The following is a 22449-nucleotide window of genomic DNA, read 5'->3' on the forward strand; positions in this document are numbered from 1 at the left end:
AGGATACGATTATTAAAAGGATAATTGAGCTAGATTCCCAAGCATTCCCTCCCCAGTTAAGCGTTGTGGAAGATATGGCGAATCGATTACTACGCGACCGCGACGCGTCACGCGTCGGGAAGAACTGGGCCTCTAACTTCGTCAAGCGACAACCACAACTCAAAACGGTATTTAGTCGCAAGTACGACTATTCTAGGGCTTTATGCGAAGATCTAGAACTTATCCAAGGTTGGTTCGACCTCGTACGTAACATAATCGCGAAATACGGGGTTGTAAATACGGATATTTACAACTTCGATAAGACCGGGTTTATAATAGGACAAATCACCCCATCGATGGTCGTTACCAGCTCCGAAAGGAAAGGCAAACCTAAGCTAGCCCAGCCTGGTAATCGGGAATGGGCTACGGTTATCTAAGGCGTTAATTCGCAAGGCTAGACGGTCCCGCCGTATATCATCGTTAAAGGCAAATACCACCTCTCATCTTGGTACGAAAACAGCTTAATGCCGAAGAATTGGAAGGTCGTTGTTAGCCCGAATGGTTAGACTATTAATGAACTAATTGTAGATTGGCTAAAACACTTTGACGCGTATATAAAAAGCCGGAAATCAGGTGTATACCGGCTTTTAATCCTTGACGGCCACGAGAGCCACTATTCGGATGCTTTCGAACAATATTATAAAGAGAATAACATTCTTACACTCTGTATGCCTGCCCATTCATCCCATATCCTTTAGCCATTAGATGTGGCATGTTTTGCACCTCTTAAGAAAGCGTACGGCGCGCAAATTGAACGTCTTATCCGAGCCCGGATTTCCCATATTACGAAAGAGGACTTCCTCCCGGCGTTTTGCGAAGCATTCGAGAAGAGTATAACCGAAAGCAATATCCGCGTAGGCTTCGAGGGAGCTAGACTTATCCCTCTAAGCCCGGAAGTAGTGATATCGAAGCTGGATGTAAAATTACAAACGCTAACGTCCTCTCGGCCCCTTACGCGAGAAACCCGACCTTGGGCTTCGAGGACACCGAACAACCCAATCGAGGCTACTTCACAATCTGAATTTATTAAATCTCGGATCGCCAACCATCAAAATAGCTCTCCAACCTCAATTTACGAAGCTATCGACCAATTCGCGAAAGGAGCGCATGGGATTATGCACCGGATGGCCCTCCTCCAAGCCGAGGTGACTGAACTACGAGAGGCAAATACGGTTATTAGTAAGCGACGTAAGGCTAAAAAAACACGTATTCGGCTTAGAGGATCACTTAATATACAAGATGTAAAAGATCTACAGGACCAAAAAGACGTTATATAGCAAGTATAACAAGAAATACGTGAAAACGGTAATGGTTCGGGTCGGGGACCGGCGCGCCAACGACGCTGTGGAGTGTGCGGGAAGCCCGGGTATAACGCAAGAACCTGTCAAATTGAAATAGAATTATCTGGGCAAGAGTATTCAGAATAGCTTTAATTAATTTACGGCGTTATGGTTGCGAAATTCAGTTAAATTGCGTATTGTGCTAATCAGCGTGGCCAGCTTCCTTGGGTGGCCAGCTCGCTTATAAACTACGTTATAAGAAAATATATAAAAGAATATAGCCAAACACCCCCCCCAAAAAAAGGTTCAAGTAACATTTCTTTCGAACACGGATCAGGGGCGTATACAAAACTTCACGAGGGGCGTAGTCAGTTGTCAAGAATCTTCCACTGATACAATGTAGAGGAGCCTCGAATTTACCAGATTTAGTACATCCTTTAACAAAAAAGCCATTGGTATAGTGTTGGCTAAGATTGGTTATCGCAATTAGGTCAGAAATGCTTGAGTTTATGAGACTTGATGAATTTTTGTATCAACGGCTTGCATGGGCTTCTATGTTTGGGACTATTGGTCCCTGTCTCAAAAGTAGAATTTGTTTATGTTAGTAGCAACGCTACTAGGCTCATCGCAGTGCTGATTTTACGCCCGTACAAGTAATATCAAACGAAGCAAGCGCAGTACTTGACTTCTAAGACGTCAAACACAGCTAGTCGCGATAGCATGATATCTGAAAATTACATATTTACACAGGTCTTCTCAAGTTGATAATCATTTTGCTTGCATCATTTGCCCAACCCGCCGGTTGCAGCAAGGTGGCGAGGAACAAAAACACCATGAACTCCAGAAATGCCACACATGCGTGTTTGAGATTATAAATAGAGGCGGGGTGTAGATTATTGAAAACCCGCAAACTTAGTGTATAAAGGCTTCGAAAATGCCAGTTGTTGAAAGCAGACTGATGAAAGGAAAAGTCGTCGACAGTCGTTATAGGCCATTGTGATGGTCAGCTTATTCAGGCATTTGCTGTAACGAGTGTGGTAATTTCTGGCGTCGATTGTGATTGATTTGGGCGTTAGATGTGGCATCGTTTGAGAATGTCTATTCTAAAAATTGAGAGAATAAACGGATTATGCTTTGGTCTTCAAGGTGTCCATGGGTGTCGTTGGTGCTGTTAACTGTGCTGGATGCGAGTGGGAGTGAGTGTGTGCATGGCCAGGGCGACGATTGGAGCTTCGCGATAACGTTCCGACGTCATGTTTACCTATTGTCTTTGATCAGTATATATATTGGTAGCTAGAACTGAGAAACCGGAACTTACCATCACAGCATGCTCGGACATTCTCCAGCCTGTCCGATTCTCTATCTTGTCGCTCAATAATATGCCGCAACTCTTCAGCACTATCGTTGACCTCGCTTGCCTCATAGATAGCATTCCCTTGTGAATGAGGTGTATGACTTCTGGTACGCATGCTGAAGAAGCTCCCTGATGTGCTAGTCCTGTTGAGCAAGCCTCGCAGTGTGCCAGGCCTAGATGGAGCAGTCTTCTCATGGGTTGGCGTCAAGGTCGGAATTGAAAGGTCGATGTTTGGGGATTCATTGCGAGTTGTCCTTGAGTTGTACGACGAAAGCGAAGGCGGCGCACGGCGGTTACTATTCACCGAGCGCCGGCCATAAGGCGGATTGAACTCGTCAACATCCTCCTGAGTGAGGTTGCCTCCAGCATCCTCTGCCTCGTTGTGTCCTTCGTCACCGGTGCGCAACAGCAGGTAAGATAGGGCGTTGAACCAGGTCTCGTGCCGTTGGCCTGTGGTGCAGGTGACCTTTACTGTTCGTCCTGGAGAAACAATGACCAAACTCTTCCGGTGCAAGCCAGGCGGCATAGGGTTGTCGTCACTGACAACACGTACTGCCTCGATAGGTATACTCTTGGCTCTCAGCTCAGACCGACCGGCCGCCGAGGGGTCACGGTCGCTCCAATACAGAGTACGGGTATAAGGGTGAACCCAGAAATACCTCCTGTGTCGGTTACCGGACATTTCACCACGGCCAGCCTTGCGAGTATATTTCCAGAGGTACTCGCCAATCATGGTTTGGGTAATTGCCTGGATCATGCGAGGATCCGTATTAGGCCCCGCAAAGTTGCCAGCGCCCATCATGTCGCCTCGGATGTTGAACCTGTTATCGATTTCGGACGTGAAGGACGAGATAGAGGATTGACGACTGCGAGCACTCATCTTGGTAGGGGAGTGAACATCAGGATGTCCCAGTGTCGAGCCTGTTCTAACAGCTCGAGGAGTTGGCGTACCGCGGCCCGACAGAGGCGACAGCGGACGGTCGCGTGCAGAGTAAGGTCGTTCCGGTTGAGTTTTGTAGGCGGATGCAGGGAGCAAAGGCGGTCCCATGGTGCCTCTAGCCTCATGAGATGACCCAGTTCGGGCGGCCTCGATCACTTCCTTGTGATTAGCAGGCAAGGGCGGCATGGCCTGCTGCGAGCCCCGAGTACTGCCTGAACTTCCAGGACGCCGGATGGGGACTGGTACAGGAGCTGCGAGAATCCCAGAGTCACCCGGATGGCCTCGAAGCTTAGTGTTGCCAAGGCTGTCTTGTGAGGGCTTATGTCGCACTGTTGATGGTGTTGCCTCATCGAATGGTGTGAGGACTAGGCTGGGCCCTGCAGCGATCTTTGAAGAATCCTGCGAGTTTTGGCGACGATTCTTCAACATCAAACGGTCAATACCATCAGACGTTAACGCAGTCTGGACACTATGATCCGTCATTGGGAAAGGTTGTTTCCGGGCAGGGCGTGCATCGGTGTTTGTAGACATCTCCTTGAACGGTCTTTGTGACTCGGGAGTCTCAGGACTATTCGTGGCGTTCGGGGATTGGCGCGTATCATCTTCGGCGATGACCGGTGTAACTGTGCCCTTACTTCTCTTACCGAAGATTCCAAGTGCGGAGGTTGGCGGTGTTTGTGGGTGTTTTGTGTCGTGTGAAAGGACAAAAGCTTCACGGTTGGGGCTGCGCAGAGGCTCCGGCTCCTCGATGGGCTCTGTTTCAACAGTGCTCATGGATGAGTAACCCAAAAGTGGAGGAGCAATCGTAAGTGCCTGTCGGAGCGCCTCCAGCTCGGAGGCGTGACTAGCGAGCATCTTATCGTGCTCCGCTGAGCTCTGAGCGTGATGTGCTTGCAACGCCAGTGTATGCTCATTATTAGTCCTCTCCAACGCTTGAGCAAAGGCAGCATCATTTGCCGTTTTGAGATCACCCAATTCTTTCGCATGTTTAGATTGAATGGTCGAGTTGTGAGTCTCCAAGGCTAGTACATGCTCATTGTTAGTCCTTTCCAATATTTGGGCTAAAGCAGCGTCATTTGCGGTTTTGAGGTCCGCCAGTTCTCTCGTATGCTTCGATTGAATCTCTGACCGTTGAGTTTCCAGCGCAATGGAATGTTCGGAGTTAGCTTTCTCCAGCGCCAGAGCCAAGGCGGCATCATTTGCTACTCTAAGGCTTGCCATCTCTTCCAAATGCCTGGATTGGATGTTCGATTGCTGCGTCTCCAATGCTAGTGCATGTTCTGCGCTGGCTTTCTTGATGGCTTCGGCCAAAGCAGCATCATTCGTGGTTTTGAGACCCTCCAACTCTTCCGCGTGGCCTGATTTGATGGTCGACAAGGCCGTTTCAAGGCTGGTGGCATGGCTGCCGCCCAGAGAATCGATTTCGCTCATGTGATTTGCTCGGAGGTTTTCAAGAGCGGCATCCATGACAGACTGATGTTCTGCGCGCACAGAAGCAAGGAAGACTGAGTGCTCCGATTTGAGCTGTTCCAAATCCTTTGACCGTGAGTTTTCGTGCTCTTCTCGGAGTGATTCAAGCTGGCTTGTGTGTTCTGCACCCAAAGTCTCCAAATCCTTGGCTCGGGATGCTTCGTGGTCCGACCGATGAGCCTCTAGCTGAAGAGCGTGACTTGCAGCGAGTTCTGCTGCAAGTCTAGCAACGGCGGCTTCATGCTCACCCTTGAGAGAATCGAGCTGAGTAGCGTGTCCAGTCCTCAAGTCGTCTAATTCTTTGCTCTTCGATGAAGCTGCTTCGGCGTCGAGTGTATCGATGTGTTCCTGGTGTTGCAATGCGAGAGCCGCAAGTTCAGCCGCGCGCGATGCCGACGCGTCCGCTTTTAGATTATCGATTTCACGTTGATGACGGGAAGTCAATTCTCCAAATTCCTTCTCTCTCGATGCTGACGCTTCGGCACGAATATCGGCAACTGCACGTTGGTGGTTGGAATTTACTTCTTCCAAAGCGATGGCTTTGGCGGTGGCAGCGGCAGCCATTAGATCCTCGATCTGCTTTGCGTAACGAGCAGACAACTCATCCAACTCTCCAGCCTTGGCAACGGCATGCTCATCTTGGAGCGAAGTCATGCGCTGCTCGTGTTGGGAAGTCAGTGCATCAATTTCTTCGGTCTTGGCAGCTGCGAGCGCGGCCCCAAGGGCGGCCATTTCAGCGGCATGCATCGAAGCAGACTTTTCACTTTCCCGAGACCGGGTGGCCGCGTGGTCACTACGCACAACTTCGAGTTCGCGCTCATGGTCAGCTCTTGCCAGGGTCAGCGCTTGCTCCAAACCCTTCTGGCTGTCTCGTTTGTGGGCATCGACGATCTCCGCATTTGCAGCCTTCAAGGCTTCGATTTGTTCGTTATGGGCTGCATCTCCCTCAGACTTGGATGATTCAAGCTGCTTAGCAAGAGCTGCTTCAAATACCTCCAATTCTTTGGCATGCGTCGCCGCGTGTTCACTCCTCAGCTTGTCCAGGTCCTGGGCATGCGAATCCCTGAGCGACGCAATCTCCTTAGCCAGTCTCTCCTCTGCATCCGATTTTGATGCTGCGAGCTCCTTGTCATGAGCAATAGCTAAAGCGGCCAGTGCAGCGGCATGCGACGCGTCCCTCTTCCTAGCAGACTCATTCAATTCCTTGGCGTGAGAGTCTTTCAAAGCGGCAATTTCGGTACCGTGGGCAGTGTCCCTCTCGATTATTGCGTTTTCGAGTTCTTTAACATGCGCTAATTTGAGAGATTCGATTTCACGCGTCAGGTTCGCTGCTTCCGCAGCTCTGATATTCTCAACTTGCGTTAAATGTTCAGCCTGAAGAGTGGCAATCTGCTGGGCCATTTCCTTCTCAGCATCGGCCTTGGACGATTCTAATGTACTGTTGTGTGCCAGCTTGAGCGCCTCTAATTCAGCAGCCAGCTTGGCACCACTCTCGGTTTGCGACGCGTGGAGCTTCTCCGTATGCGCAGTCCTTAGATTGTCTAGCTGCTTGGCGAGCTGCTCCTCCGCCTGTATCTTGAACGATTCTAGCTGCTGATTGTGCGCCGATTTCAAAGACTCTAGCTCGCTGGCAAGTTTAACTTGACTTTCAGCCTTGGACTTGTCAAGCTGCTGGGTGTGCAAAGCGGCAAGGGCCGCAATTTCGGTTACGCGGGAACTCTCGTTCTCCTTCTTGGACTGTTCAACCTGCGTCGCATGAGCAGCCTTGAGGGCCTCGAGTTCCTGTTTATGAGTAGCAGCGATTGCATTCTTGGTCTCGTCGATTTGGCTGAGGTGAGTAGACTTGAGAAGTTCGAGCTCTTCTGCATGGCTAGCATCACTGCTCTCCTTGGCCTTGTCAATCTGAGCAACGTGGGCCGCTTTCAGAGTATCCAGATCTCTTGCGTGGCTGTCGTTGAGCTCCTTTCTGGCGAGCTCGATCTGCGAGGCATGTGCTGTAACAAGCATAGCAAGCTCATCAGCGTGAGCTTTTTCGCGTAATTTCTTGAAAGCCTCGAGCTGTTCAGCATGGCTGGCCTTGAGTGCTTCAATCTCGGCCTTGTGAGCTTCTGCGCGTGCTCCTTCCGCGGCCAAAAATTGTTCGGAGTGGCTAGCCCTAAGAGAATCAAGTTCAGCAGCGTGGGCTTCAACGTGTGCCTTCTCAGAAGCTGATAAACGTTCGGAATAGGTAGCCTCAAGTGCTGCAAGTGCGACGGCATGAGCGTCTGAACGAGTCTTTTCTGAGTTTGCTAGTTGGTTTGAGTGACTGGCCTTGAGAGCATCAATCTCGGATGCATGTGTTGCCTTGTGATCTGATTCCATCACAGCAATCTTTTCTGCGTGGATGGCCTGCAAGGCTTCGAGCTCCCGTGTATGAGCTGCGCTAGCATCGACAGCTGCTCGAGCCTTCTCGTCATCGTGTCCAGACTTCAGGATTTCGAGTTCATGATCATGTGCAGCTCGAGCCTCCGCGATCGCGCGGCTCAGCAGATCGGCATGCTGAGATTCCAAAGCAGCAAGCGCGGCTGAGTGAACGGTATTCTTCTCTGCATGTATGTCTTCGATTTGCTTAGCATGGCCACGTTTAAGTGCGTCCAATTCGGCACCGTGGTGATCTGGCTCTTCGACAGGCGCGACATCACGAGCGTGCACATCGGAGAGATTGAACTCGCGCTTGGGAGGCGAGGTAGGAGGCGATGGGAACTTAGCAAGATTTTCCTCCATGTTGAGCGTCCCAGCATCGCTGTAGTCAGAAATGCCACTTATAACCGTGGCCGTGGACACCGGTCGTTCTTGACCCGCGGCGCCCACAGGTAGAGTGCGCAAGGATTCGGAAAGAGGTTCCGTCATCATACCGCTGTTCACCATAGTGACCCTGCGTGGGCGAGGAAGAGGGGGTGGCGGAGACGCAGTCGTGCCCCTCATGGAACCAGGTCTCGATACTTGGTGAATGCTCCTCTTGCTAGGAGTGACTGACATGTTGGACTCATTGTCACTACCATCGAAGTCACCAAGCTCAGCTGCCAGGCTCTGGTTCGGTTGAGGAGTACCACCAGTGCTGCCACTAAGGCCTGCAGGACTGCTCTGGAAAATAGTGTCTTCACTAGCCTGTCTCGAGCGACGGAAACCGCCTCGGCTGACTCGCAGAGGAAATCTATTTTGTAGTCCTGGCAACTGAGACGTTGGTGTGCGCATGTCATCAAACTCGTACTCGTCCTCGGTAGATGCAGTACTGTAATTGGAGATGGTTCGGGAATGTGCCGGTGGCAGTCCAGCAGGTCGGCCTCTGATTGTGTTTCGCTTGCTAGGACTATCTGTCTCGGTCTCGGCATCGTCACTGGAGAACTCTTCGGCACCAGTCTGGAAGTCGTCGGTCTCGGTACCCTGTTCATTGGCTGTTTCGAATGCTTGATCACTCGTCTCATTCGCGGTGTCGAAGTTGGCCGTCTCAACGCTTTCGGTAACAGGAGCGAAATGGCCCGAAACCTGCTGACGAGGCGGAGGCTGTGCAGGACTAGAACCAACTTGGCTCGCCTGGTCCTCCCATTCAAGATCCTCGGGAGCAACGACTTCGCTACGAGCGCTCCGGAGACCACCAAGCAGTCGGGGTGGTTTCTTGAAGTCGCGAGAGGGACCCTTGCTGTTGCGCTTGCTGACGGGTTTCGGAGCAGGGTCACTTCGCTCCTTCTCAAGCTCGTCGCGGGCATCTTGAAGCATTCGTCTGAGTTCGAGCTTCTCGGTCTTCTCTCGGTGAACGTTCGTTCTGAGACTTTGAATGGTGCGTTGAGCATGTTGGAGTGAAGTCCTGAGGGTTTCCGACTCTAGCATGGCATGGCGAGGCGTTCCCTTGATGGGCGACGGCGGAGGGGAGTGTTCCGGGGTATCGTTGTCGTTGGCTGTCAGGAAGTCCTCATCACTCGTACCTAGAGGTTCTGGGCGATCGAGGGCTCTGCCTCTCTGGGACGAAACGGCCTTTGCTAGCTCTTGATTTTGCCCAGTCAAATCCTCAATCTTGCGTAGCAAGGTTGCTCGTTCCGAATCAGCAACGACAATGTTTCGCTTGGCGGCACCTAGCTCGGTATCATGATGCTTAACGGCGGCCGTGTGCTCTTCGGATAACTTGGCATGATTGAGCTTAACCTCGTCCAATTCCCGCTGCGCATTATTTTTTTCGGCCTGGAGGATGCTGACAGTCTGATGCAGCTTCTTTTCGCGATCTGCAGACTCTCTTTGAGATGCCATCAATTCGTGGACCTGTGTCTCCAGACTCCAGTTCTCATCCTTGTACTTGTTCTGGCTCTCGTCCAAAGCCTTGACTCGCTGCTGATAGCCCTCGGCGTCATACTCCAGCTTGGACTTTTCCAGCTTGACATCTCGAAGCTCTTCTTCTCTTTCGGCCAACAACTGCTGAAGATTCCTTACTTGAACAATAAGTGACTGACTAATCTCAGCAGCGAACTCTATATCATGTATGCGGTTGGCGGGCTGATTGCGGAGCTTTCGATTCGGCACACTAAGCTTTGTTGGAGAAGCCGTAGCTTGGGCTTCGAACTTGGAAGGGCTAACGGAACGCTATAGCAAGCGAAAATATTAGTATAACTTGGGCTATTGCGGCGGGAGCATGATTCAGACCTACCCCTCTACCACCTTTGCCTTCAGGCACGAACGGCGAACCAGCTGCAGCTTCGTTGCTAGGAATCCGGGGTTTGGGAAGAAATGCCCTCGCACTTTCCCTTGCCACATCATTGTAGTCTTTCTCAATTTCGACGAGCTTCTGTCGCAGATCCTCAGTGACCTCTTCCTCGGCTTGCAGCTGTTCCACCTCTTCGAGCCGCTGAGCAAGCTCCATTCGCTGCTGCACCAAAGCAGTGCCCAGCTTCCCGGCCTCTTCCATCCGGCGGTCTGTCTCGGCCAGGTGTGCTTCTAGTGCTCGTTTTGCCTGGGCTGGCGAGGCACTGGAACCCAGGGCGAAAAGGTGGGAATATCGACGTGGTGGTTCTCTGTCATCTTCGGGCGAATTATCCGTATCAATAAAAGGGTCGTTCTGATCTATATCCACATTCAAGGGAGGGGCGGACGGCGAGAAGTCGCCTCCCCACCTAGGAGACGCCATGCTGACGGTTTCGACTGTGGCAGGCACCGCTGCGAAAGGGACGCAATTTCCCCTCTTGATTAGATGTGCAACATACAGTCTAGACTCGCACTACACAAAGCCTGTAATGATGATCGTTTTGCCGAAACGTGGTGTTTGTCTGGTTCCCGGAAATGATTCCCCGAGATGACCAGATGCTCAAGTAGGCGGTGATACGAAACAAGGTGCGGCAGGAGCAGAGCCGGCCCTGTGGTGGTGGTGATAGAGCCGAATGGTACTGTGACCAGTAAAAAGGCCGGTTTGACCTGAAGCTGGAATGAACAATGCTGCCAGTAGGGACAGTATCGAGCTCTGTCGCGTTCGAGTAGGAGAACGTCAGTGGCTAAGTGGTTGAGGTTTCAGACTAGCAAATAAGCTGGAATGCACGACTAGATTATTGGGCGACTTTGATCTTCTGCAGCTTGTACTGAAGTGTCGAACTACGAGTACAGGCAAGATGTCGATGGCCTAGACCAGGAACGCGCCTAAATGCGAGATAGCGGCCGTCGGGGATATTTTGCTAAGAATCGTATCAATCTTCTAATCCGTCTTTGAAATGCAGTTTGTCCTTCGCTCATTCGTTGACCTGCACCTATATGGTATCCCCTATAATGACGGTCCAACTTAAAAGTGACACGAAGGAGAATGCGTGACCAAGTAGCCCGCTGGACTGTTGAAGCTGGCGTTACGCGGGCTGGTAGCCTTCCCGGGAGCTTGGTTGCACAATTGTCGTCCAGAGTTGGGAGGGAGAGAGAGAGAGAGAAGAAGAAGTCGCGGTAGATTCCGTATAGGGTCGCCCCTATTGAGTCGCCCAAAACCGAAGATTGCGAATGCGACGTGGAGAAAACAGACAGACAGCGGAAGCGAAAGTTGAGATTGCTGGTCGCAAGAATGATTACAGATTATAGAAACGGGTGCCCCCAAGAAATTAGGACCAAGAGCGTTATTGAAGTTACAATTGAAAGAAAGAAAAAATCGAAAAAATCCAATGAGAGTTGCTGCTGTATAGAATCGAAGGTATCGGCCGGTCGATTGGTGGTGGGATAGGCCAGTAAAGAGAGGGGTGCGCTGTCCGAGACGCGTCTTGTCCAAAACAATGGCCGACGGAATTCAGCCCTAGAGAATCAGCAACTTTGGCAGCCGACCTTTGACTTACACGGCAAGGCCTTTAAGTTAAGTACGCGAGCTACTAGATTCTCGACAACTGTCTAGCTCGACTTGGTTCGTGACGACACCGAAAGGAAAGGAAATATGACGGGGAAAAGAGCGTGAGGCAGAGACGGCGGGGATAGTCAAGAAATGTCAAAGAAAAGTGCCCGTGTAGACGAGAGGAAGAAAATGCCACCATCCGACTTCCTCATTCGGTGTTTTGTTAAACGCTGGCACCATCAGCAAGGACCATGCTGGCACCCACAAATAAGATGGGGCAAGGATCTTAGGCTTGGAGTCTGTTGTTCAAGCTGAACATCACATCACGCTCAACCGAGTCACAGCCAGGATGCTTGGGGACTCTTGGTCGTGCGAGTTGGAGCATTACTAACGTTGACTATATAACGTCTTGTTATAGTTCTTTAAGTGAGACACACAGACGGGCGGAACATGACGGCCTGGATGAAATTTCGGCGAATGTTTACATGTGAGGTTTGTTTACCCAGAACTGTGCTTCAAATTGAACCGCCGAGTCTCATTAGCACACGATTCATGGAGATGCAGAGCAATCTCGCCATGGGCCTTGACGCAGAACGTCGTGGTCTTCAGGGGCTGTTGTTATACAATTGTATGCGAATTGTGAGAGCTTGCTTGATTCATTGGGAAGCATTTGTCCCTGGTGTTGTGCATAAAGTTTTGAAAGAAATCCAATTTTAGCACCAAGAGAACCCCTCTGCTAGCGTCGCCGAGGCTAGGTGCTTGTTGTTAAATTGGAATTAAATATCTAACCTACAGGTTATGTAAAACGTGGAGCACTTTGCACTGTGTAATTCACGCATGACTGTGCTCCAGGTGCAACCAGGCAAGGGCCCCCGAGTCCAGGAATCCACCTCTACCCCACGGGCACTCAAACCACCTCGCCTTCGTAGTTCCGTACAGTACAGGACGGATCTGTACACTGGGCACATTTCCTTGAACCTGGGAAACATGGACAGCTCTGCATGATTTTTTTCTTCGTTCCGCTGGCTCGGCAACTCTTTCACCGTAAGTTAATCATGTCCTTCTGCAACGAACCCAGCTAAAATGCGCCATGTGCTACATAGACAAGCACACCACAAGCCGACTGGCTTGGTAGAGCGTTTCTCCAGACCCACAGGAGCAAGTTTGGCACAGCGTACCTCCCCTCACCTCACGAGCGTTCCCCCAACGTTTCCACGCATTCCGCAGGAAACCAAGGGACCTTGGACCTCTTCCTGTACGGAGTTTAGTATTGATAACAAGGTGGAATTCAAGTATTTGTCCGTAGCAAATAATATACCTACATGTGTTAAACATGTGGAAGTGTAGCATTGCATTGTCTCCATACTCGTCGTCGTTGTCGTTGGATGAAGGATACGTCACTTTCGTCGACTCTAGACAGACAAGGCTAAGCTAGGCTAAGCCCGATTAGTTGCCCACCCATCTAACCTTAGCTCTTCTTCAACACCTTCGACACGCTTCGAGAAGGCTGAGTTGAATGACCAATTTGCGCATCCGGGACTCCATCGTTGCTTTTTTCGAAACGATAACATCGCAGAAAAGAGTGGTGGTCTGTCATTCTTCTCCACTGAGCATCTTCCTTCCCTTTCCAAGTCCAGGCTTTCCCTGTTTCAAGGATCAACATGGCAGACACCACAGCGAACGCACCTGTCGCTCCGGTCGTGTTCAAGAGTCGAAAAGGAAAGGCGAACATTCGAAAGCGACCAGCAACTCCGCCCCCTGCCAACAGTGACAGCGATGATTCAGACTACTCGTCGTCGGAAAACGAGCAAGGACAGCCGGTAAAGCGGAGGAAGAAGAGTAGTGCTGTAGTGACGGCCTCTTCCAAGAACAACGCCACCTCCCATCATGAGTCGGCGACCATCTTCTCTGCTGATCGCAACCTCCCCATCACCTCCACCAATGATGCCACAAAGCAGAGCAACTGGTATGATGAGGATTCGAACCTTCTAGGCAAGACGAGACCCATGCCCAAGTCTGGCGCAGACGCAGATGCTAGTGTACAGCAGCAGCAACCTGATGGCACTTACAAGGGGTTGGCGAATCGCACCACATTCATCCAGAAGAATCCCGACGCCCCTAGTCGGACGGTCGGTCCAGTCAAGGCGCCAACCAACATCCGGACCATCACCGTTACCGACTACGCCCCCGATGTGTGCAAGGACTACAAGCAGACAGGCTTCTGCGGCTTTGGTGACAACTGCAAGTTTCTCCACGCCCGTGAGGCTTATTCGCAGGGGTGGCAGCTCGATCGCGATTGGGAGATCAAAACCAAGGGAAAGAAGAACGTGGGTGGGACAGTCGTCGCTAGCGCGGACCGTGCAAGGAATCCGGAGGACAACGACGAGGCCGATGCAGCTCTTCTCGAGAAGATCCCCTTCGCATGCATTATTTGCAAGGGGGACTACCGAAGCCCAATCAAGACAAGATGTGGACACTATTTCTGTGAGCCATGCGCTCTTCAACGATATAGGAAGGACCCCAGCTGTGCGGCTTGTGGTGCGGGGACAAACGGCGTTTTTAACTCAGCCAAAGAGCTGAAGAGGCTTCTCGAGAAGAAAAAGGCCCGAGCCGAGAGGAAGAGACAGGAGGCCATCGAGGCTGGCGAAGATCCCGACGCTGAAGAAGCGACAACTGGAAAATGATCCCATAGCATCCGGACGCTTTTTCTACATGCTAACCGAGAATCGCTTATTTTTGGGTGGTTTTTTTTGCTTAGGGCGGGTCCTTGCATGCAAAACCCAGGTAACACTGTGTAGGTGTGAGCGGGTAAGGAATACGGCCGACACCCAAGCATAGCAGTCTCGATCTCCGAACCACACTCGTAAGCCACTTCTTGGACTCTCCATGGTCGATTTACAACCCGGATACCGGAACAAGTCATGAAAGCCGAAAAGAGGATTCAATATTTGTGCCCAGCCACTATCTAGGTCGAATAGGGTTTCAAAATGATCGACAGGTGCCACCTTGGCCGAGTGATAAACTCAGCGCATCATGTTGTAGGTGTGGGCTTGTGGATGCATCCTATACGTATAGGTAATCCTTCCGATTAGCCAACCAAGCGCACACACAGAGAATCCAGTCGCAGGACCTTATCCCTTGCTTTCTTGGGGTCCAAGAGGCGCCTGCGAGGCGAAGCTGAACTGCATGGGGCCAAACTACCGGATTCGCCAGGGATCAGATCATTGGTCAGGCAGCCGCACATGGGCGCGATTGCAATTTAGTCACACAATCCCTAAGTGTTCTATCACGAGATCATGCCTGGCCTGCCTAAAAATTCAGCCGGAGGCTGATTTGACAAGACGAGTCTGCCATTGTCTCTCCTTCCGAAAGTGTATCTTACATCCGACGACACTATTGAAAATGATGGCTTGCGTGCGCAGATCAGACGGGCAAACATCATGTCACTGACATGGGTAAGCTGCGCCTGTGTCTTCCACGAGTAAGAGCTCTGTAAGATGCTAAGATCCTGGAAGTGGAAGATATGAATATTGATAGAGTGATGAGACAAAGTCATGGTTACGGGCATCTCCCTAAACTCGAGGTGGTTCGTATCATGTATATAAAGCTACAAAGAAAACCAGAACAGGCACAACTACAATCATCACATCTCACACCAACTTCTCTGACCTGTAGTCTCGAGTGTGTGCTCCCAGAATTCTTCGTGTTGTCCTTGCCGCATTGTAAAGAGAAAGAAAAGCTTCAGTCATACCTTGTCCACTATGCGTCTCAGTAACCTCAGTGTTCTTTCGCTGGCACTCTTGCCTCTATCTCAAGCCTCTGCCTTACATCGTCCGCGCACTGGCCGCCAGATTGGTTGCAACGCAGAGCCGTCGACCGAAGAACTCGCAGCCATCCAAGCACTTGCCGATGCCGACTCAAACGGCACATTCGTCTCCGATTCCCTTTCTACCCGCGCCACCATCTCCGTCAAGGTCTACTTCCACGCGCTGGTCAACACCTCCGTCTCCGGCACGTACCCCTCGGACGCCCTCTTCCAGTCCCAGCTCAAGGTCATGAACACGGCCTACGCGGCTTCTGGCGTGCAGTTCGTCCTCGCCGGCTCCGACCGCATCAAGGACAATACCCTGGCCACCGGCGACGGTATTTTCCCCAACTGGAATGCCGGCGCCTCGATCCAGAACTACCTGAAGCAGTACCGGTCCGCCAAGTACGCGGATCTCAACCTCTTCTTCTACAGTAACCCGCCTGCGGACACCCTGGGCCAGTGCACGTTCCCTCTGGCTACTGTCCCGGCGAGTACTTCGCTGGATTTCGCCAAGGATGGGTGTCATCTGTTTACTGGGACTATGCCCGGGCAAGAGATGACTAATTACAACCTGGGCATGTCTGCCGTTCATGAGACGGGGCATTGGCTTAGCTTGCTTCACCCTTTCGTAAGTGCAAGAACCAGCTCTTCGATTATGACGTCTGTATAAGCATACACATGTTGGCCTTTTGATTGAAGAACGTCGTGATCGAAGAAGACTGACTTGAGAAAACATGATCAGACCGGCTACAGCTGTGCTACCAGCAACCAGGGCGACATGATTGCAGACACACCACAGGAAAGCACAGAAAGTTATGGGTGCGATACTGGCAAGGATAGCTGTCCTACTATTACCGGAGTTGATCCTATTCACAACTACAGTACGTTTCGCGACAGTTTAGACAAGAGGTGATGCTAACATCAAATAGTGGACTATTCTGATGATTCATGTTATACTTCGTTCACGGCCGGTCAGGCGACGAGGATGGCTAATGCTTGGACTTCCTACCGATCAGGGAAATGAACAATTTTGACGATGGATTTCGGTTGTGGTTCGTATTGTTAGTCTATCGACAGACAGTCTTAGCGCTAGGGCACGCTGCGACCTATGATGGAACAGAAACAGCTTTAGTATTCTTCTACATCAGCTATGGAGCGGTAATCAGAATCGCAACTTATCAGTTTCAATTACAGCCCAAATGCGTGTGACCCATACGTAATTGCTTATCCCCCACAATAATCTTGCAGTATAGCTTCTCCCGTCACCAAAGCAGCGTATCACCGTCCTAATACCATATTATTTCGACTAGGCTCGTGAGCTATGAAAATGCTATTAGTAGTATTTTTTTTTCCTCTTTTGAGAAATGGTGGGTTTCTATAGCTCTGTGGACACTAAGATTACATAGCGGTGGTCTATCATCCCGATACTATCTGGCGTAATTCAAAAAGGGGTGGCTTACCTTCGAGCAAGGTAGTATGCAAATACACACCAAACCACAGCGTCCTGGTCTGCAAGACCAGCCTGTTTGAAGACCATCCTGGTTGCCACTGCTGCCTCATTTCAGTACGATGGACCATTGTGTTGGAACGGCCAGGGCACTTATTCTAATGAATCTGGACGGCATCCATCAATGTCAACGGACTCCAAAGGCCCAGACGATAGTGCTGCAGGCTTGAAAAACTCCAAAGACTTCTCTAGAGATTAATAGAGATCTTAAATATGTCAGTTGTTCCTACCGAGTGCTCAACTGAGGAGAATGCGTTCTTTAAGGCACAATGTATACCTCCCAAAATATTCACATACTCCTTAATAATAGGGAATCTTGTTAGAACCGCCGTTTCATTGTTGAACAGAAGACTTTGCAGTGGATCGTACTGAATGCTGGCTGGTCATTTGTATGGGAAATGCCTCCATGCTATGATTAACGTCAAGAACAGGGACATAGCTTGTGTTTCTCACCAATACGTCCCAGCTGTGAGGGGATTATGGTTAACTTTGTGGCATGAGTCTGATAAGGTGCGAGAGTAGATAAGTGAAAGTGAGCTAACTTCGTCTGAAGTGAGTAGTTGAATCATCAAAGCCCCACATAATGATCCTATCAAGACTCTATATTGAATATCCCTATCAATTATCTCAACTTCCAATTTTTCTTCTTATAACAAATGGCTGGAGTTTCGTCTTTATACGGGATGATATAATTACACAACACAATCTTAGGAAATATTCAGACAAGCTTTGACACCGTTCCAATCCAATATGGTCGGGCAAATCCGCCTGAAAGTCGTAACATTTAACCAAATCTACAAATCACCCATGAGAAATCGCAGCATCAACGCTTGTGGAATACAATCTCTAGAAATACTACCCTTGGGTATAGTGCTAGTGACCCTTGGTAACTAAACGCTGCTATTTTCGTTGATACAGCAAGCACCAAGCATATCCATCTGTGCGAAAAGGTCACATACTGGCCAATGTTAGATAGGTTCTTCGAGCTCCAAAGTTTCCGCATTATGAGCCACATCGCTAAGTTTATCTTGTGCAACAGTCAATAAATTCAAATTCCTTTCGCACGAGCATTACAAATAACCAAATTTATGAGGATTGAGCAGTGGGAAACAACGTGTATTGAAAGATCGTGGTTCACTGCAAGATTGGACGTAAGCCCAGTCTTCGACCATAGCCAGTTGGTGTACTCTTGTCCTCCATCCTGATTGGTTTTATTTAAGAGACCCAGATTCCTGGAATTACCGAAATGACTGATCGGAAGTCGTGTGCAATATGAGTATTTACGTGACTGTAGTGATGTTTACAACCCACTATACATTTGGTTGTAACTGAATGCTACAACTCATAGCGGAACTCCTTATTCTCAAGGTCAGTCAAGTCTAAAAACTCATGGTTCTCTTCCGTTTTATATGCATCGCCCGAAGCCACTTTCGCTTGGTCTCGTTTCCGGTTTCTTTTGTCCAAGACCCATCGCATTATGAGCAGGTCAATAGTGATCAAGAAGTAAATGATACATATAGAGATCTTGGCGGGCAAATACCTCGGGGCATCGCGACTCTGGAAGGTTTGCGGTGATATGATATTCCCAACTGTGTAAGCAATCGTCCCTATGGCTGCGACCGTGACCTTTTTCGTTGATCCCGCCACATTAGAACTCTGTAGTCCGAGTATTGTCGTCCAGCCAATTGGAATACTACCGCTCGTGTAATAGCCGATAAGCGCGGGAATGCGGTCGGTCGTCGCCATTAGTATTGCGCCGATAATGGCTGGAATATGACCAGCAATGCAAAAGTACAAGCGTTGCCTTGTTTTCATTGCACCATATGTCAAGCCCAGAAGTGCCACAATCTCCCAGGCACCGAGGGGCGTCACAAGGAGTAAAGACTCTTCGCTGCCATAACCCATACCTTTGACCAGGATGTTTCCAAAACTGGTTGCAATCGAGTTTGGTATGTTGGCAGCGAAGATCCAAAAAGCATAGAGCCAGGTCATTGTATCCGTAAGTGCTTCCCGGACATGCGCCCACTTGAAGGTTTGCGACCCGATACCTTGCTCGTTGCCTCTGATACGCTCGAGATGGAGAGCTTTCTGTTCCTTGTCCAAAAACCCGGCTACTGCGGGTGAGTCCGGCATGATGAACCAAAATGCAATGCCAATAAGAGCCGTAAAGAGTCCTAGGAACAGGAATATCACCTGCCAGCCCTTCAACGCGGCATTTGGGTCCGCCCCAACATGAATAGCCACACCATAGGCGAAGAAGCCGCCGAACATCTGTGCTGCACCGCATACCGAGAACCATATTCCTACACGGAAGACCTGCTCCTCCTTGCTATACCACTGTGATGTAAAAAGAACCCAAGCAGGCACGATTGCAGCCTCAAGCATGCCGAGAAAGAAGCGGCACGCCAGAAGGCCTCCATAGCTCTTGCATGCCGCCATACACGCCAGAACTGTACCCCATAGAGTCACATTGACGGATACGTACTTAGCCAGAGGGAACATCTGCATCAGTCTGATCGTGGGAAACTCAAACAGCAGTTGTCCGAAAAAGAAGATCGACGCAACCCAGTTGAACTGGTTTCCGACCAGTCCAGTGGATTGTTGGAGGCCTGTCACACTGGCATACGATATTGCTGTCTTGTCGATATACTGCAGAAAATACACAGTGCAGATCAGCGGCATAATATGAAAGTCAATGCGACGGAGAAGACGTCTGTTGCGCTCTGGATCCAAAGGCTGGGTCAAGCCGCCAGTTTCCCTGAGCATCTCCAGTGCCGCATCGGCACCTACTTTGTTTTCGATCGCTCTTGGTAATCCCGGGATATGGTCATCAGGGGTCTTGATAGGCTTGGTGCCAGAGGCCGCAGCCTCTTTTTCGCTCAGTTCAGCCATGAAGAGGTCCCTACGGAAGATAGTGATACGCTCGTAGCAAAGTTGTTATAAGAGAGCGAGGTGTGAGAGCACCACGAGACGGATTGTAGGTGCCATGGTTGGGTTTTATGCGGAAACAACTGATTTCGTATTGCTGCTCAATACGCCTCAAAGTCTTTCAGCTTGAGCGCAGCCAGTGGCGTACAGTTTACACCGATAAAACCCCACTATCACGTAGCACGCCATCGCACAGTCAATGATGTGATGTTCACCATGCCAGCTCGAGCAGTAATAGGCGAGGCAGCGAGGGTATACTGTGAAGGATCATGAGATATAAGTGATTGACAAAAATAAAATATTTCCAATTTTACAAAGCCTACATATAACGCCTAGATATCCATACATGAATGAAAATGCCGCTGAATCCAATACGTCGCACGAGCCATGAACTTCGTGAATCTAGGCAAAGACCGTACCTTCATTGTGGGGTAGGTTAGATGGCCCTTCGTTGCTTTTCTGATAAAACATTTACAACCTGGCGTTCGCTCCAGCCTCTGCAGCGATCATCTCAGCACACCTCTCGCCAACAGCCAGGACAGTAAGCATGGGGTTGATTGTAGGGATGGTGGGGAAAACACCAGCATCAGCAATTCTCAGTTTCTTGAGACCAGCAACATTCAAGTTCTCATCGACGACGGCCAACTTATCCGTGGCGACATCACCCATTCTGGTTGTACCGCAAGGGTGATAGACGGTGTGAGCAGCCTTTCTGGCATACAAGCTCAACTCCTCGTCAGTCTGCAGCTTCGGTCCAGGGGAGATCTCCTCCTTGATCCAGTCCTTGAAAGGAGCCTCAGCGGCAACCTTACGGGCGGCCTTCATACCGTAGACAAGGGTCGCGGCATCATAACCCTCAGGGTCGGTGAAGTAACGGAAGTCAAGAGCAGGCTTCTCGTTGGGGTCCGCCGATGTCAAGTACAGGCGGCCACGGGATCGCGGGCGAGGAATGTTGGGTGTCATACAGAAAGCGTAGCCGTGCTTGATCTCCGGGTATCCCAATCGCAGAGTATTCAGTGTGAAAGGTATTTGGTAGCAGTGCATCATAACATCAGCGATGTCACCATCAGGAATGCCATCGGGGTTGGCGGTGGACTTCTTAGCCCCAGCATTAGGAGCCTCTCGTCGCAGAAAAATACCGGCATCTGAGTCCATTGTAGTCTGGTTCTCGGGGACTGGCTTCTTCAGCTCCCACATAATGATGCTCTCAGGGTGGTCCTGGAGGTTCTCGCCAACACCAGGAAGGTCGTGCACAACCGGGATGCCAAGGGACGATAGCTGCTCCTTGGGACCAATTCCGGAAAGCAGCAACAATCTAGGAGTGTCGACAGCACCAGCGCATAGAACAGTCTCCTTCTTAGCCGTGATAGTTCTTGGTGAGCCATCTTGCAGTTTCAGATCAACACCACTGACGACACCATCTTTAACGTTAAGCTTCGATACCCATGCGTTGGTCAGCACGGTCAAGTTAGGGCGCTGCTCCTCGCCTCTCAAGATAGGGTGAATATATGCAACCGATGCACTAGATCGGCGACCATCGTCGGGGTTATAGCTGACAGAGAAGAAACCAACACCTTGCTTCAATGAGCCGGTCTCGGTAATCTGCTTGTTAAAATCGTGAAGAACTGGAATGTTGTGTGCCTTGCTGCAAGCGTCCACCCAATCCAAGCAAAGTTGGTTTCGGTGTCTCTCGTGCACGGGCTGGACTGTGTTTCGCAGCTTGTTCAAGGCTTTCACCATGGCATCGAAAGTCCAGCCCTTGGCGCCCAGTGACTGCCAGATCTTCATGTCATACTCAAAAGGTCTGAAGGAGATGAGAGTGTTGTGTGATGAGCAGCCGCCCAGGACCTTGGCACGCGAGTGACGAATGTAAGAGTTGCCTATAAAGCCGTTAGATGCTGTCAGCAGCTCACAATACTAAGACACTTACCCTCTGGTTGTTCGATTGTGCCATAGTCGTAGTCCAATTCTCCACCAAGTAAGCTCAACCATTGTCTCAAATCTAGGACACGATCATCCATATAATCACTTGGGCCAGCCTCGATGAGGAGAATTCTTTTGTGAGGCAAGTATTCAGCCAGACGAGCGGCTATGACACACCCGGCAGTTCCTCCACCTACGATGACATAGTCGTACCTTTCGGTGTCAGCCACGGGTAGCTGGGTGGTGGTAGCCATGTTTACTTGGATATATAATGAGCAACTTGATATCAATCAACAGCAAATAAACAAACACCGATTGATGACAGTCGGAACGTTAATGATTGCTTCTTTTGACCGCGCAGCCAGCTTATCTAGTATTTGAACAAATCGGGATCGGATGCGTTTGACGCGGCAATTCCCTACAATCGCCCTAGAGCACCGGCGGTCCACTAGAAAATTTCAAGACGCCGCCAAGTGGATGCAAGGTACTCTGTTTCCAGGACCGGGGTGGGGAAGACGACCTGTATCTTGTAGGCAGGGTCCTTGACTCGTGTGATCACTGACTGGTAGCGACAAAGAGGACAAAAAAAGTTAACCGGATGCATGTGAGGCGCAGTATCAGGTATTTTGGGTTTGGGGTTGGCCTAGCCATGACGCCAGTACAGTCGAGCCATGTGCTTTAGAAGAATGCGATGCGGTCAGCCCGGGCTACCATGTCCTGATTGTAAGGGAGCCGAACCTCGTGATCGGTATTCTTTGCGCACTGCTCCGTGTTGTACGGAGTACTGTATTCGTATGTACATTGTACAGACAAAAGAATCTCCTCACCTCACCGCCAAGCCAAGGCTAGAATATTTCACGAAATCCATTACAATTTGTCAG

At 50.3% G+C, this 22449-nt stretch overlaps 6 protein-coding genes across 6 annotated transcripts; 3 read left to right on the forward strand and 3 right to left on the reverse strand.

Annotated features, from left to right (window-relative positions):
• Positions 1–2446: 2446 nt before the first annotated feature.
• BKA67DRAFT_661598 (uncharacterized protein) lies at positions 2447–10235 on the reverse strand (the record flags this gene model as incomplete). The annotated part of the gene is made up of 3 exons (XM_046107843.1): positions 2447–2580; positions 2638–9694; positions 9759–10235. 3 exons carry the CDS (start codon positions 10233–10235, stop codon positions 2447–2449), a joined length of 7668 nt encoding a protein of 2555 aa, XP_045955144.1.
• Positions 10236–12118: 1883 nt separating this feature from the next.
• Positions 12119–12793, forward strand: BKA67DRAFT_575434 (uncharacterized protein). The gene has a single exon (XM_046103499.1). It carries the CDS (start codon positions 12486–12488, stop codon positions 12747–12749), a length of 264 nt encoding a protein of 87 aa, XP_045955145.1. The 5' UTR covers positions 12119–12485; the 3' UTR covers positions 12750–12793.
• Positions 12794–12802: 9 nt separating this feature from the next.
• Positions 12803–14098, forward strand: BKA67DRAFT_369394 (pre-mRNA-splicing factor cwc24). Its single transcript, XM_046096475.1, has one exon. It carries the CDS (start codon positions 13064–13066, stop codon positions 14084–14086), a length of 1023 nt encoding a protein of 340 aa, XP_045955146.1. The 5' UTR covers positions 12803–13063; the 3' UTR covers positions 14087–14098.
• A 969-nt stretch (positions 14099–15067) lies between these two features.
• BKA67DRAFT_369403 (extracellular metalloprotease) lies at positions 15068–16337 on the forward strand. Its single transcript, XM_046096476.1, has 3 exons — positions 15068–15838; positions 15953–16091; positions 16140–16337. The coding sequence occupies exons 1-3, from the start codon at positions 15164–15166 to the stop codon at positions 16232–16234; spliced, it is 909 nt and encodes a 302-aa protein (XP_045955147.1). The 5' UTR covers positions 15068–15163; the 3' UTR covers positions 16235–16337.
• Positions 16338–17731: 1394 nt separating this feature from the next.
• BKA67DRAFT_575440 (major facilitator superfamily domain-containing protein) lies at positions 17732–19930 on the reverse strand. The gene has a single exon (XM_046103500.1). It carries the CDS (start codon positions 19607–19609, stop codon positions 18053–18055), a length of 1557 nt encoding a protein of 518 aa, XP_045955148.1. The 5' UTR covers positions 19610–19930; the 3' UTR covers positions 17732–18052.
• A 186-nt stretch (positions 19931–20116) lies between these two features.
• BKA67DRAFT_538663 (GMC oxidoreductase) lies at positions 20117–21822 on the reverse strand (the record flags this gene model as incomplete). The annotated part of the gene is made up of 2 exons (XM_046100498.1): positions 20117–21525; positions 21576–21822. The coding sequence occupies 2 exons, from the start codon at positions 21820–21822 to the stop codon at positions 20117–20119; spliced, it is 1656 nt and encodes a 551-aa protein (XP_045955149.1).
• Positions 21823–22449: the final 627 nt, after the last annotated feature.

This window comes from Truncatella angustata (genome assembly GCF_020726525.1).
Source record: "Truncatella angustata strain MPI-SDFR-AT-0073 chromosome Unknown BKA67scaffold_7, whole genome shotgun sequence".
In the NCBI taxonomy this organism is placed as follows: domain Eukaryota; kingdom Fungi; phylum Ascomycota; class Sordariomycetes; order Amphisphaeriales; family Sporocadaceae; genus Truncatella; species Truncatella angustata.

Coding starts and splice junctions, on each gene's coding strand:
- BKA67DRAFT_575440 (XM_046103500.1), bottom strand. CDS start 19,609: ATGGCTGAACTGAGCGAAAAAGAGGCTGCGGCCTCTGGCACCAAGCCT.
- BKA67DRAFT_575434 (XM_046103499.1), top strand. CDS start 12,486: ATGCGCCATGTGCTACATAGACAAGCACACCACAAGCCGACTGGCTTG.
- BKA67DRAFT_369403 (XM_046096476.1), top strand. CDS start 15,164: ATGCGTCTCAGTAACCTCAGTGTTCTTTCGCTGGCACTCTTGCCTCTA. Junction 15,839..15,952: donor TTAGCTTGCTTCACCCTTTC/GTAAGTGCAAGA, acceptor AAACATGATCAG/ACCGGCTACAGCTGTGCTAC. Junction 16,092..16,139: donor TGATCCTATTCACAACTACA/GTACGTTTCGCG, acceptor AACATCAAATAG/TGGACTATTCTGATGATTCA.
- BKA67DRAFT_369394 (XM_046096475.1), top strand. CDS start 13,064: ATGGCAGACACCACAGCGAACGCACCTGTCGCTCCGGTCGTGTTCAAG.